Source organism: Neopsephotus bourkii, unplaced genomic scaffold (genome assembly GCF_033783945.1).
Source record: "Neopsephotus bourkii isolate Nb327-2 ecotype Australia unplaced genomic scaffold, CSIRO-AGI_Nbou_v1 NB_1638, whole genome shotgun sequence".
Classification (NCBI taxonomy): domain Eukaryota; kingdom Metazoa; phylum Chordata; class Aves; order Psittaciformes; family Psittacidae; genus Neopsephotus; species Neopsephotus bourkii.
The window spans coordinates 11500569-11516519 of NW_026902113.1; the positions used below are offsets into that span (position 1 = coordinate 11500569).

Genomic DNA, 15951 nt, shown 5'->3' on the forward strand with positions numbered 1-15951 from the left:
AACACAGAACATAGCTTGGGTCAAATCTTATAACATATGCTTTGAATTAGAAGACAGCAATGAGATTTTTACACAGTTGTACAGAACACTGTTTTCAGTAATAAAGTAAGTATTGTCACCCCCAATTATAATATATTACTGCATGGTTGAGGTCAGGTGTTTCTAACCTGGGTGTTCAGTTTGTTGTGTGACTTGTAGCAGTAATGAGCTTAGTTTTGTAAGTCAGTTTAACTAAAGGTAGAAATATAAACGTGACAAGCTGTCAGTTTTGCAAGTTTCAATTAAAAAAGACACACTGCAAATAATCTTTTTTTCCAAAGAAACTTACTTTGATTGTCTTTTACTGCGTTTATTTTATTCTGTTCTTGAAATTGTGTGATGTAACATGCAATTACAGAGAATTTGGAGAATTATTATTATTGTAGAAACTTGAGTTAGTAAATAGTGGACACTGAAATGGACAGCTAAAAATTGTTCAGTCTGCCCCCCTTACACAGACCAGGTCAGCTAGAGCAGGTTGTCCAGGACTGTAGCCAGTTGTGTTATGAGCATCTCCAAGGACGGGTGCTACTCCATGGCCTCTCTGGGCAACCTTCTAGTGCTCAATCACCCATACATTTTAAAAGTTTCTCTTTTTTTCTGTTTAAATGGTATGTTCTGTATTTCACCTTGTGCTGATTGCCTCTTGTCCTGTTAGTGGAGAACAGTCTTGCCCCATCTTCTTTACTTCCAACATCAGGTATTCAAATATAATGATAAGTTCCTCCTGAAGCCATCTCTGGTTGAAGCTAAAAAAAGGTCAGCACTCTCAGCCTCACCTTGTATGAATGCTGCTTCAGTCCTTTTATCATATTTGTGGCCTTTTGCTGGACTTACTCTGGGATGTTGAGTAAAGGGGAGAGATGTTACAATAACACTTTCTTTTCATGGTACGGACAGATACAGTCTTCCTACTCTTATGCTGCAGTAGTAAATGAAGAGGGTGTGAGATTCAAGAACGTTTTGGAAAGTGGTATATGCAGCTGAAAAATGAATATTTTGACCTCTAAGAAAATTTGTGATTTGATTATAATATTCCTTGTTGTTTGTCATCACCACAGGGAGTACACTGCATGGAGATTGCACTTTATATATATAGTACACTAAGAATTTTGTTTTTAATTTCAGCAATGGTCATAACCAAAAAGTACACATGCACATGGTTGATCTAATGAGCTCTATCATTTGTGAGGGAGATACTGTGTCGCAGGAACTTTTGGATACAGTGTTAGTTAATCTAGTGCCAGCACACAAGGTAAGACTTAATAGTGTCTTAATTTTTATTTATTTTGTAATTGTTATTTATTGGATGTATGTGTTCAGATATTCACATTTCTTTGTGAGAATAGCTATAGCAAATGTATTCCTATTACTTGGATCTTTTTTAGTGAACAAATGATTTTTAATAGTAACGATTCAGTAGTTTCATTGCTTTGATTCACTTGCCATAAACCAAAGTATCAGTGGTCATAGTAATCTGAAAGCTTTAATGTCATATGAATTTATACACTTTTATATATGGTCAATATCATCAGAACTTTTTATGAAAGATACATATATTCTTTGGAAAGTTTTTAATTACTGTAGTGCTGTATCAGCAGTTAAAACTAATGTGCTGTCCTAAGTGGGAGGGGAAGAAGTTTTGACTGCTGATTTGTAGTTGGCACAATTATATTTCATAAATGCTGACTTGGTGTTACTGAAAGCACATTGGAATGTTTTTGATGCAGACATAGAACTAAGCTCAGAAGTGGAGGTGCCTGAAGACCCAAGTGATAATTGCCTTTCCTTAACAAATAATGTTGTCTTAAACCCCCGAAACAGTGTCCAAAAGATGAACTGAGGAAAATCTGCAAACTGTGTATGTGTTGTGACGCTTAGATTTCCTTGCTGTTTAAACATTTGACTTCCTCACTGAGAAAACTAAGTGGATCCTACTGGAATCTTTTGGGCTGTGGTATAGGTGAAGACTTGTAAGTTGTGTATGACAAAAAAAAAAAGGATTTTGAAATTACCTAGGAAATGTTAGCTGGGTTTTGAACAGTTCTGGCTGTCATCTGACAGCTTTTCTTTTTTTTTTTTTTTTTTTGAAGTGCATTCAGGAAAGGGCTAACTTAACTTTTTAGGAATTACAGTAAGGTTCAGTGTGAGATTTTTGCATCTTTTTGCCTTTTTTTTTTTTCTTAACAGTAATGTACCTGAAGAAACAGTGAATTTTTCATGACAGGCCCTCAAAAGTTTATAGCATGCTGTGCAGTATAGTGTGCTTTACCACTAGCCATCAATTTCAGTAAATAAACAGCACATAAATTATTTGTCTGTTGACAGTGAAAGAATAAATGCTTAGTATAGGTCAGTGTTTTTTTCTTTTTTTTCCACTGGAAATGTTTTAAACTGTGTTCTTCAAGGATTCTAATACTTTTGTGCCAAGACCAGGAAGAGATTTGTGTTGCTAAAATTCAGATTTAGGAAGTAAAGATTTGGGATGCAAGAAGCAGAAGCAAGACTACACAAAATAGTTTGTATTTTCTCAGTTGTTAAGTATCTTGTTTCATTGTGTTACCTGTGTTCAGCTTCATTTGACTGTGCTGTTTTTGATTCATGTTACTAACTGAACATGTTAACAGAATAAGGTGTTTGGGGTTTTGCATTTTCTCTTCCTATTCGGGCTGGCTCTTTGGCTCTAAGGATCATAGAATCATAGCACAGTTAGGGTTGGAAAGGACCTTAAGATCATCTAGTTCCAACCCCCCTGCCATGGGCAGGGACACCTCGCTCTAAACCATATCACCCAAGGCCTCGTCCAACCTGGCCTTGAGCACCTCCAGGGATGGAGCATTCACAACCTCCCTGGGCAACCTATTCCAGTGCCTCGCCACCCTAACAGGAAAGAACTTCTTCCTTATATCCAGTCTAAACTTCCCCTGTTTAAGTTTCAACCCGCTACCCCTTGTCCTATCACTACAGTCCCTAATGAAGAGTCCCTCCCCAGCATCCTATTGGCCCCCTTCAGATACTGGAAGGCTGCTGTGAGCTCTCCACACAGCCTTCTCTTCTCCAGGCTGAACAGCCCCAATTTTCTCAGCCCATCTTCATACAGAGGTGCTCCAGTCCCCTGGTCATCCTCGTGGCCCTCCTCTGGACTTGTTCCAACACTTCCACGTCCTTTTTATGTTGAGGATACCAGAATTGTACACAGTACTCCAGGTGAGGTCTCACAAGAGCAGAGTAGAGGGGCAGGATCACCTCCTTTGACCTGCTGGTCACACTCCTTTTAATGCAGCCCAGGATACGGTTGGCTTTCTGGGCTGCAAGCGCACACTGAAGCCAGCTTATGTTCATTTTCTCATCAACCAACAACCCCAAGTCCTTCTCTGCAGGGCTGCTCTGAATCTCTTCTCTGCCCAGCCTGTAGCTGTGTCTGGGATTGCTCTGACCCAGGTGTAGGACCTCGTACTTGTCATGGTTAAACTTCATGAGGTTGGCATCAGCCCACCTCACAAGTGTGTCAAGGTCCCTCTGGATGGCATTCCTTCCCTCCAGCGTTACCAGCCGAACCACACAGCTTGATGTCATCGGCAAACTTGCTGAGAGCGCACTCAATCCCACTGTCCATGTCAGTGACAAAGGATGCTAGATTATAGCTTACTTCCTAACTGAAATAGTTACTTCAGGCCATATTCTGCATACTTTTACCTTTGTTTTATTATTTTTTAACTATTTTCATACTAATAGGAGCTTCTGATAGTTTTGTTTCATCTCAATACCTTCTCATAGTGTTTATTTAAAATTTCAGAGCTTACATAGTCATCTAACCACTTTATGTGGCTACTGATGTCATGTTGGAAAAGTGTAATGAATTCAGAGTGACAATTTTTCCACTCATGTTCATTGAGCACTAAACTACAAGGCAGTTAAGGATAAGGTCCACCATAAAGCAGAACTGTGTCTTAACTGACCTAGCTGTTAAGCTGTACAGGCAAGGGAAATTCTAAAATCAGTCTGGCTCTGTAAAAATGTCATAATGACAAGAGCTGTTGTAATGGTGAGTAGGGAATCCTTATCTAGCCAGATTCCTCAGGGACCAAAAGAATACATATGATGGTGTAGAAGTGTAGATCTGTTACTAGCTAAGATTTGAAAATGATCAGATTGAGAGATTGCTATAGATAGGACAGCTTTTTTTGTAGCAAGTGACATGGGCAAGTGGTGTATTTCTGATGCAGCCTGAATGAAGGCTGTGTGTCTGAAGGAATGTGGAGTGCCCCTATGAATTGAATGACTATATTCTGGAGAATAGTGATAGAGGTAGTATGAGTTTTGTTGTATAATGAGCTGTATTGGCCAACAGTGGGTGGAAGACTTGAGGAGTTTAATCTCTATAATTTATCAGAGGGGCAGTCTATAAGTGTGTATTGGGAACAGAAGGTTCAAACAGCTTTTCTAATTTTAGATCCTGGATGCTGAAGTCTGATAGCTGAAATTCATCATTAGATTGATGCACAAATTATATGAATATATTTAAGAGTTGTAGTAGCTTGTAGAGCAATTTAGAGAAGGTTAATTCAAAGTTGTTATCTCTTAAAACCAAGATCAATGTTTTTCTGAAGAGGGATGCCACATGTGGTCACTGAGTAGTTCTGAGTAGTAAGTCTGACAAGCAGTGGTGTTAGCAGGACAGCTGCAATGATTCAGGGGGGCATGATGTACCATCAAACTTCTGTCTACTATAATTAGTAGTCACTGAAGTAGTCTAAGCTGCTCTAGCTCACTTGAATTTGTCATGCATCTCACTTGTCCAGAATAAAAGCCATGTTGATGTAAACCTGAATAAAGGTGACTGATGCTAATATTGCAGGTACAGTAGAGTAGAATCATAGAATAGTTAGGGTTGGAAAGGACCTTAAGATCATCAAGTTCCAACACCCCCTGCCATGGGCAGGGACACCTCGCTCTAAACCATATCACCCAAGGCCTTGTCCAACCTGGCTTTGAACACTGCCAGGGATGGAGCAGGCTTGTTTGAGTACAGCAGGTATCAGATAAATCACTAAAACAGCGAACTTCAGTTGACTGATCATCTGCTCAACTCTTAATTTTTGTGATGTTCAATTACTTTTTTCCCTTTTGTGGTTTCTCTTTTCTTTTTTTGTGAATTATACTAAAATTCATTTGATAGGATTATATTAACATGGAATGAAATAAATATATAGTGAACTAACCCCAGAAAAGACCAGAAGCAAAGGAGAGGTAGTGAATATGAAAAGGCAAGAGAAATTAATAGCTTTCCTTTTACTTTTAATTCTTTTTAGATTATTAACCCTTTATGGCAGCACCTGTAAACAGTTTTGTTTGTGCAGTGTGTTAAAAGGCAAATTGTACTTTATTTCCTTGAGTGTTTCCCAGAGTATTCCATTTTCAGCCTTAGGAGTGCACCGAAGAATCCCACATAACGTGTCCCACATGCTTTGCATGCTTATCTCTTCAAAAAAGTGATATCGACAATTGAATTCCAACTGTCTCTACCAGGAACTTGCTTAATAATTGTGCTGTCTTGGCAACAGTTCAGCTGAGCTTTTCCTTTATCAGCCATCCTTAGAAGCTGGTTTCCTATCCCAGTAGAGCTAGAGAATCTGTTAGAACTGTTTTGTCAAGTCGTCCTGGGTACAGATTCTGGTGCTTTGCCATTGGTAATAAGAAACAAATCGAAAACCCTTTTCAAATGCCAAGAAAATAATATGTTAAATGTACATTGTTCTGTTGGTTGTTTTGGGGTTTGTTTTTTTGTTTTGTTTGTTTTTTGTTTTTTTTTTTTCTTAAAGAAAATTTGCTCTAGATACAGACTCAATGTTTTATTTTACTACTAAATCTATGAATTTAAGGACTGGCTTGATGCTAGCAAGCTATCCATTCTGAAGGAAAAAACAAGGGACATACTTTTGTTTTCTGTTACCTTTTCATTTATTTGTTTAAAAGGCTGAGTACAAATTATTTCACTCAGTTTCTTTGAGTTGTGTTAAATTGGAAATTGAGAGGCAGCTAGAGAAAAGTAACTGAAAAGAATCAGTGGGTATGCATTTCCATCATGGCTAACCCCACTCTATTAGTACAACTGAGTTGGCTGTCTGGCAGGCTGTCCTGGAGAACACTGTCTATATATACATAAAAATATCTGTGCCATGCTTTCAGAGAGGCTGCCACTGCTTCTTGTCTCTGCAGTAGCAGTTTGTCAGTCGTTTTTGAGAACAGGTATGAAAAATGAGTTGAGAAAACTTAATGTTTTACAGAAGTGTAAAAAACCTTCAATGCTAACAATATATACACAAAAATTGTGGTAGGAATTGAGACAAAGGAGAGAATTGAGGGTTGACAAAGATGGTCTGTCTTCAAATATTATTTTTGGAAGCCTTCTAAGCATAAAAATTAATGTTAGTAATAGTAGTGTTCTCTCCTGTTTATTAACATTCTTGCAGAGGGTTTGAATTCTGCCATTTCATAGGTGGTTCTTTGATTTGTCCTTACCAATTGATACTTATTACTGCTTTTACCTTCAAAATGCAGTAATTACTAATGATTACTTTAAACACTGTTGCCAGCTGATGGCTCAGTTTCTACCTAATTCAGGACTCTTAAAAGCTTATCCATGCTGGGTGCTTGTGGGCTCTTAGAGGCATCCTGATTAGCGTTATTGTCCCAGTCATGAGAGCTTTCTGAAAGCATTAGAAAATCTTGAAATACTTTTTTTAAATTTTTTTTCTACATGTATAGAAAGATTGAAGAGAGGATAATGATAGAAGAGTTGAGACAAACACAGGGAGGAAATTTGTTAAATTTGTTTATGAAATTTCTGCTTAAGGCAAAGTTTAAAGTTATGGCTATTAAATTAGTCAGAAAGATAGGTTTGATGTTTTGTACAAGATCTTTGAACCTATTTGATAATCGTCTGGGTTGCTCCTGGCTTAATTTTGAATAAGGCAGTGGCAATTTTTCTTGTTTCTGCTTTTATCCTGAAACGGAAAAGGGAGAAGAAAACTTTCTTGTGCGCATTTAAGACTACTTTGGTATTGTTATTTTCAGAAAGTTCAGCCTCTGGACATTTGAGGACTTTGGCTATTGGCACAATTAAATGAAGTACATAAGGCATGAAAAAAAGCCAACTTGCCTTTGCAGGCTGTCATCAAGTGTGTATTTTTTGCCTTTGCAGCTCCTTTAGATAGAGGGAAGTATAATGTTAATATGTTACTCTGGGTTGCAAATAGATACTTCTTACCTTGGGAAACAGAGTTTTCAAATGAAGTGTGTGAGAGATATAAGCTGACACTGTAATTAATGAGAATCAAACCAGATCTGCCTATTGGAGCTCTGCTGTGCTAGGTCTGGTGTTTGGACTTGTTTTATACTTAAATCAGATCTTCCTCATGATCTAGAGTTCACTTTTACCCGGGTAAAAATTACTTTCTTTATTTTGGTGGAGGTGAGCTGTGGAAGTCAGGAGGGATCAGAAGAATCGCAAGTGGCCTACGTTCCTTGTTAGGGATTTTTGTGCCTTTTTATTTCCTGAACAGTCACAGTTCTAGCTAAATAACAGAAAACAAATGCTGCAGTCTTTTCTGGGACATGGAACAGCTGTACAAATTTGTAAAAAGGCTGCCAATGTTGGTCCTTGCATCTTGATTAGATAAAGGGAAGAGGAAATTACAGGATGTTAATATTTTTATGTGAGCATTTGAGTATCTTTCTAGAATTGGGTTTTATTCCCCTTCTGTAGTGGCTCTGGGTAAAATAGGTGCTTCAGGTGTGAATCTTTGTAGTCTTTTGACTTCAGTCACCTGACTTTGTTCTGTTGGTAAGCAAGTCAAAGACTTCTGTTTTATATTAACAGAAAATGGTAGTCTGTTCCTACTGCTATCAAGAAGCCTATAGTTCCTGTACAGTTTTTGAAATTGCAGACAGTACTCTCCATCTGTCTGCAAATCTCATCTTTTCCATTCAGATAGATAAAAAGAACCAGGAATACACAGGCCAAGAAGTACCCTGAGTGTCCAATGTATCTTGTGTTTGTTTTTTTCCTTTTATGGATTAGATGTTTTAAAAACAACTACAAACTGCCCCTTTATACTGTTGTCTTGTAAATGGAATATGCTGAGTTTTTTGAATTGCAAAGACTAATAAAATTGGGAGAACTATATTTTTACTGAGATGTTTAGCTATTAAAAGACTATATGTATTTTTTATATTGAAGAATTTCCTTTCATTCTTCTGTGTGTTAATCAAGTCTGCAGTGGGTGTCACAAGGGCTGAGTTTCATTTTCTTCTGAATTTTTGAAAAATAATTGTGATTAGACATAATAAAATGGATGTAGCAACTGGAGCTTGGAGCATGTGTGCAGGGAAAGGAAGGAAACAGTGACAGAGCAATAACCCAAATAGACAAATGGAGGGATAGGAATGGAGGGAATGCTGGGAAAGTTGTGTGGCTTTTTATTTTGGTTTGTTAGTTTTGTTGGTTTGTATTTTCTGTTCTGCTTGTGAATTAGAATTCTGGGTATATCTTTTTCTTTGCTATCTCAGTCAAAGAGCCTGAGTATCTTTGCAAGATATCATGGAGAAGCTGTGATGGTTGTTCATCATCATCAAGGTGGCTGCTTGGTGCAAGGACAGAATCATACTTTCTACCAAAGTCCTGTCCAGAGTCTTGCTTCTGTGGTGCCTGTAAATGCCTTGGTGTTGCTTTATATTGCTTTCCTGGTTTTCGGGGATGATGATAAGGAGGAACAGTAAAATGCAGGACCTGACTTCACTGAGTTTCAAGCTTAGATAAATAACAGAGAATTAAAAGTAAGCCCCAGTTTTCCAGGAAAGAGTTTTCTCAGTAATATTAGTGGAGCCTACAAAGCTTTGTTTGGAGTAGGCTTTTTTTACTGTATTATCTTTACTACTGAAAGTATAAAAAAAACTATTCCTTTAATGGACTTACCAGTACACATTAGCTTTAAATTCTTGTATTTATTTTTAGGATTAATGTATGTGCTTAAAACTTCTGTTGCTTTTTTTTTCCCTTTTCCCTCTAGAATTTAAACAAGCAAGCCTACGATTTAGCAAAGGCTTTACTAAAGAGGACAGCACAAGCCATTGAACCATACATTACTAATGTAAGTGAAGACTGCAAACAAATATGGAAATCAATACATTTTTTAACTGAGCTGTAATATAAAGTGAATGAATTGCATATAGTCAAATAGGGCTGCTCTTTGAGAGAATTGTTGTATTAATGAAGCACTGTAACCTATCTCTTTGAGTTTAATTCTTCATGATGTTGAAACTACTAAGCCTGTATTAATTTTGATTTCTGAAATGCAGTGGTTAGTTTACTTTCTGCTGCCTTGGGAGACCTTGCACTTCAGTCCTTAATGTGATTGGAAGACCAATGGTACTTACCTGTATTGTTCTGAAAAAAGTACATAAAACACATTGGTCCTATGGCAATGTTATCTTTTGAGTGAGATGAGACTATTTTAGAAGCTAAGAGAAGTGAAGATAGAGCAGAATTTTAATGCTGTTGTCACAGGAAAAGAAGAGGAAACAGAATCTAAGAATAGATATTAAGGAAGAAAACAGCAAGTGGATTGAGGATCGTAGCCCAGTTGAGACTAGATGTCACAGACATCACAAAAGACGAGGGATGAGAGGAAGTAAAGATTAGACAGGAGTATGTTATAACTTAGGTTGCACAATAGAAAAAAAAATACTACTTTTTTTTTAGAAGTAATTAAGAGTTTTAGAAGTAGTTAAAGATTTAGCAGGTCTCGTGGCAGTTATCCAAAACCTCAGGAGTTTGAAAACAAAAGAAAATTTTCAATGCATTTTACTGCTTTCAGACTTCTAACACTTGTACTTGCAAAGTGGGTACCTTCTAAGATTAAAAAAAAAAAATCTTCCATGAAAACTCTTCAAACCTGTTAGTTAAACCTGCCGTTTGAGAAGGTGTTGCTACATGGGAATGTTTTTATAATGTTGTTTAGCTGCAAGATTAGATTACAAACTTGGTGACATTTTGCGGGTTTTAAAGAAGTCTGTACACTAAGAATTCCTATTATGGAAAATATGTACATACAGTCTTCTGTTCTTGGTTTTCCACAAGTGGGAAATATTATGCTGCCTGCTGTCTTTGTTTTGAAAGTTGCTTCCTTTCTTGAAGTATATTAAAGGCACAGCAAGAATTAGTTTCTTAACCAGGAATATACGTATTCCAGGCAACACTGTATACAGAAAACTTTTCTGCAAGACAGTGTGGACTCTTTAACCTCTAATAAAATGCACTTACTTGTTATTTCTAGTAATTATTGCTAGAAACTGTTGACTTTTTTTTCTTTTATATCACTCGTTGGGGTTCACTTCAAAACCTTAAAAAGTGATAGCTTTCATGTTTTTAGTTTTTTTGCTGATATGATTAACCTCATCAGATACAAAGAGTCATGATGTTCATCTGTACCAATTTTGGGGTTTGGAAACTGAAGTGCCATTTAAGTGTGTTCTGTTGTCTCTGTGGCAGGTGGAAATAGTTTCATTTGTTTAGCCATGCTTTTGTTTTGTCTTAACCCAAAGAGAGGAAAAACTTTCCAAATTACGTCCTCCCCATTATGAGTAAGGAGTAGTAAGTTCCTCCTTAGTTGTTTCTTACCCATCTATTATGAGAGGATATAGTTGAAATGAGTGTGGAATTAATATTTGATTTTAGAAAATATTTTCTTTAATGAGAAGTATGAAGTTTCTCTCATACCTGTCAAGTTTGCCATGAAAGAATAATGGCTTTAGAGCTGCATTATGCTGCTTGTAAATATAAATTCTGGAACAGCCAGTTATTAATTCCTGTGCTTTTACTTACAGCTCCTTAACGTGTCAGCTGTGTAATACAGTTGTATTCAGCCCTGTTTTGACTAAATGCTACAATACTTTTAAAGTGATTGTTCTCAATAGTGAAATAACTCTAAATATAGTCACATTATAAAAAGACGTGATGCACTGGAACTCCTCTAAATTTGTGTTTCTTACATTATTGTAGGCCTGCTCTGGTAAATGAAGCATTTTAACAAACTTCTAGTGTACTTTACATTACATGTAATACTGAATACAAAACGACAATATCTGAAGATTTCTGTTACAGAATCCTGATCTGTGCATGGTGAAATTATAGTAGGCAGGCATAGGATTTAGAAGAGTGTATATACACTTTGTTATTGATGTATATACCCTGGTTTATTTTCCAGTTCTTCAATCAAGTCCTCATGCTTGGTAAAACATCCATTAGTGACCTGTCAGAGCACGTGTTCGACTTAATTCTGGAGTTGTACAATATTGACAGTCACCTCCTGCTTTCTGTTTTACCCCAGCTTGAATTTAAACTTAAGGTAAACACTTCTTGTCCTTCCTGTATATTTGAAATGTGTGTGCTTTGACTGCTAATGGTTCTTATATTTTTTTTATTTATTGAAAAGTTCATCAAATTATTTGGTATATAAAATGGATACTAATATGTAAAACATATCTTTGCACTGTTTAAAGGAAAACTCATAAAACCCCTCAAAAAGAACAATTTAACTTCAGATGTATGAACCTACAGTGCATGTATGCATATGTTTGGGTTTTGGTTGGTGTGCGGGTTTTTATATTTTTTTTGCCTTGCTTCTTTCAAGCAGTAACTTGATTTTTTTTGAGGACTTGAGAATCTGACCTGTGTTGTTCCTTGGTTTACTGTACTATTTATTGTGAAGGTCTTTCAGTATATTGAAAGTACCTTATGCTGCTAGCTGCACAGAGAAACTACATCTGTTCAGAATAGGGGAAAAGATGGGCTCCATGTTAGTGGAAACTGATGTACTGATAATTTTGTTCAAGTAGAAGGCCTGTGAAATGTGAAAACAGAGCATTAGACTCAATAAATGTGTTATAGTCATTGCTGCAGACTTTTATGATTTTCAGGCTTATTTCTTATGTCTGAAAGATAGCTGGTACTAGCTATCTCTTTTAGTAGTTATTTTTGACTTCCTACCATTTCAGAGTGTCTCAATCACTTGGAAGAAATTCATGTAACAGCTCTTACTCCCTTTATTCTGCAGTACTTCTGTTCTCTTTGTCATTCCACAGGGTTTCTGTGGAAGTGGGGTATTTGATTAGTTTTGTATTACTAAGTTTGAAAGTGATCTGTTACTAAACTTGAGGGCTAGTGTGTGGTAGGCCACTTGTAAAATTGCATGTATTTTTATTATTGAGGACAGATTTTAGGTTTGTAGAACCTTTGTTCTGTTCTCAGTGCAGTATTCATTATCATAGTGGCTTGTTCAAAGAATCATAGAATGGTTTGGGTTGTTTAAGGAAGTTAAGATTATTTAATTCCAACTCCCCATGCCTATTATTTTTTCACTGGTGTTGCTTGGCAGGCACAATACACTTGTTGGTCTGGTTGTGTATTAATGGTTTTACCCTTTCATTCATATTTCCAAAAGAAGGATTCAATTTACTGTTTCTTGTCTGATTCTTAAAAGTAGACCTTTGCAACTTTTAATTTCTGTTCTTGCAGATGGTGAACAATTATCATTCTCACTCCAATAAAAACAGAACTTTTGTAGACAAAGCTGTTATTCAGAAGATTTAATACTAATTGCTGCCACATCCTTGATTCCCTCTCCCCTCGCCCCCAATTGCAGTAACCTTTCCATCTTCCATTTAAAAACTGCAGGTTCTTGAATTGTCTTCCTCCTCTTTCATTAACTATTGCATTCCACACTTTTAAACTTTTTTTGTATCCTATTTTACCCTTGGAATCAGAAAGTTTAGTAGCCCGAACCTGTAGCTGTGCCCGGGATTGCTCTGACCCAGGTGTAGGACCTTGCACTTGTCATGATTAAACTTCATGAGGTTGGCATCAGCCCACCTCACAAGCGTGTCAAGGTCCCCCTGGATGGCATTCCTTCCCTCCAGCGGATCAACCAAACCACACAGCTTGGTGTCATTGGCAAACTAGTTGAGGGCGCACTCAATCCCACTGTCCATGTCAGCAACGAAGATGTTGAGCAAGACCGGTCCCAACACTGATCCCTGAGGGACACCACTCGTTACTGGTCTCCAGCTGGACATTGAGCCATTGACCACAACTCTTTGTGTGTGGCCATCCAGCCAGTTCTTTATCCACTGAGTGGTCCATCCATCAAATTGATGTCTCTCCAATTTAGAGACAAGGATGTCGTGTGGGACAGTGTCGAACGCTTTACACAAGTCCAGGTAGATGACATCAACTGCTCTACCGCTGTCCATCAGTTCTGTAGCCCCATCATAGAAGGCCACCAAATTGGTTAGGCAGGATTTATAGAATCATAGAATAGTTAGGGTTGGAAAGACCCTTAAGATCATCAAGTTCCAACCCCCCTGCCATGGGCAGGGACACCTCGCTCTAAAGCATATTACCCGAGGCCTCGTCCAACCTAACCATCCCTAGCCAGGGATGAAGCATTCACAACCTCCCTGGGCAACCTATTCCAGTGCCTCACCACCCTAACAGGAAAGAATTTCCCCTTAGTGAAGCCATGCTGGCTGTCACCAAGCACCTTGTTGATTTTCATGTGCCTTAGCATGCCTTGCAGGAGAATCTGCTCCAAGATTTTGCCAGGCACAGAGGTGAGCCTGACAGTTCTGTGGTTACCTGGGTCTTCCATTTTCCCCTTCTTGAAAATTGGGGTTATATTTCCCTTTTTCCAGTCGTCGGGAACTTCACCTGACTGCTGTGATTTTTCAAATATGATGGCCAGTAGCTTAGCAACTTCATTTGCCAGCTCCTTCAGAACCCGCAGATGGATTTCATCAGGACCCATGGACTTGTGCACGTTCAGATCTTTGTAGCCCTCTGTGAGATTATATCCAAGAGCTGTATCAGAGAAAGGTGTGATTGTAAAAGCCAAATACTTTTTGGGGCAAATACTCAAATAAAGCTTATGGGATAGTGGGACAGTTACTGATTTCCTGGATCTCATATTGCTACTTTGCTGCTGAAGAGGTTTGTATTGCTCTTAAAGTAGATGATGTTAAAGGAAGGCTCTGGCTGTTTCAACTGTGGAGTTGTCAGTTTTGAGGAGTGAAGATGTATCCAAAAGATCTCATCTGGAATGCTTTGAACATATGGAAGTTGGACATTTGATCTGTGCTTTTCAAAGACAAATGGAGTAATTGCTCTCTGTTTTCCTGGGAACATGCATGTTCTTTGTAATGGTTTCAAAAGCAGTAAATTAAAAAAAAAAAAAATTTGGCCAGATGAAGTAGACTCATAGTAGACATATCCAAGCAAGATTCTAAGTGGTCTGGCTCAATTTAAAGTGGATGCTTTAAAAAAAAAAAAAAGAAAACAATGTTCAGGTCAAACTTGGCAAGTTCTGTGGGCCAGAACTCAGTACTTCTGATCATTTCAATGAAATTTAAAAGAAATGGGTTAATTTCTTAAAACATTTTTATTTTGTTTGCTGTAGTTTGAGCCATTTTTTATCCAAGAGCTGTTCTTTTAAAATTCTTTTGACATTGTCTGAAAAGTCTTTTTGCCGGTGGAGAATGATAAATGGTTACTTTTGTACAGATGTTAAATAACTATTAATTATTTTTTTTTATTGGCCCCGTCATGTAGAGAGCAATGGAGGTCAGCTCAGTAGAGCACAGGACTTCAAAATAAATTGGGAAATAACAGTTTGGCCTTTGTATAAGAGAAGAATGATGTGATGTGGGGTTTCTGAAAGCAAGTATTGCAGAACTTCATTACTGACAACCTGAGAAAGATTTCTTCACTTTTTTGGGTTGTCATTTGGCAACAAAGTGGGAAGTTACTAGCCAAACAAGAGAAGATAGGAATTCCTGGAAGAATGATAATGATTTGATAACAATATATGATAAGACTTCAAAGGGTTGTCCTTGAAATACTCATATCTATGTGTTCTAATGATATATATATATATTTTGCTTCCTGTTACTGAGCCCCTAAAGATAAATATAGTTTGGTTCATTTTTTCCATCTTCTTTTTTACTTGAGATGCATCAAGGAGACACATGTTCTGGTCCTGGAGCCTTGTGATTTCTGATAAATCCTTGTGATTACTGATGAATCCTGTTTGTTGAATGGGATGAGTCTGTTTACACTGAGGGAAGCATTTCCGGTGATGCTTTTTCTACCCAAAGCGAAATGCTCATTCACATCAATTAATTGATTAATCGATTTCTGTCTGAGAACAGACTGAAATCTCAAGTCTGTTGGATGTACTCCTGTTTCGTGACTGCAAGGACTGCCATGCTCATTTGCATAAATTCTAGTTAAAGTGAAGGGGAGGGGAAAAAAGCCAAAAGGTGCTTGTCTTGATTGTTCTGATGTTGAGGACCTTCCCCTGTTCTTGGAGGATGCTGAAAGGTCTTGGTATTTTTGACTTGTTCTTTCAGGGATTGTTCTCATATTTCATCCTGACTTTAGGGTACTCAGTCTCACAGTGTAAGTGCTGGGCATTTCTCTGATAGTGATCCTGTTGCTCTAAACTTCCTGGTATCACCAACTTTCCTACTAGCTGTATTCTGCATGTGAACCAGGATTTCCACATAATGTTGTACTTTTTTGCTTTTAAACTCTTTGTGGCATGTTTTGAAGATGAAGTGGTGTTTTTCTCCCAACAACAAGGTGAGCGATCTTCAGAGCCTTCCAGTTGGTTGGGCTGATAGGAGTTTGAGCACATGAACAAACATTTGTGTGTCTGTGACTCATTACCTGACAGGATCCAGATTCTTCCTCTCCATCTCTTTGAACTTCTCTCGTACTATTTATGGCAGTAAGCCTCTTGGTTTTTCTTTATGGGATCAGGGCCTTATGGAAGATTGTCTTTGAGTGTGGGAAAA

At 37.6% G+C, this 15951-nt stretch overlaps 1 protein-coding gene across 3 annotated transcripts in view; it reads left to right on the forward strand.

The window, feature by feature from the left end:
* Positions 1 to 15951, forward strand: part of PDS5B (PDS5 cohesin associated factor B) — a 109220-nt gene that overhangs the window by 29895 nt on the left and 63374 nt on the right. For all 3 annotated transcript variants that reach the window (XM_061374428.1, XM_061374430.1, XM_061374429.1), the window contains exons 5-8: positions 8 to 105; positions 1168 to 1294; positions 9111 to 9191; positions 11307 to 11447. In XM_061374428.1, the coding sequence (XP_061230412.1) occupies positions 8 to 105; positions 1168 to 1294; positions 9111 to 9191; positions 11307 to 11447 (447 nt within the window). The remainder of the gene's footprint in view (positions 1 to 7; positions 106 to 1167; positions 1295 to 9110; positions 9192 to 11306; positions 11448 to 15951) is intronic.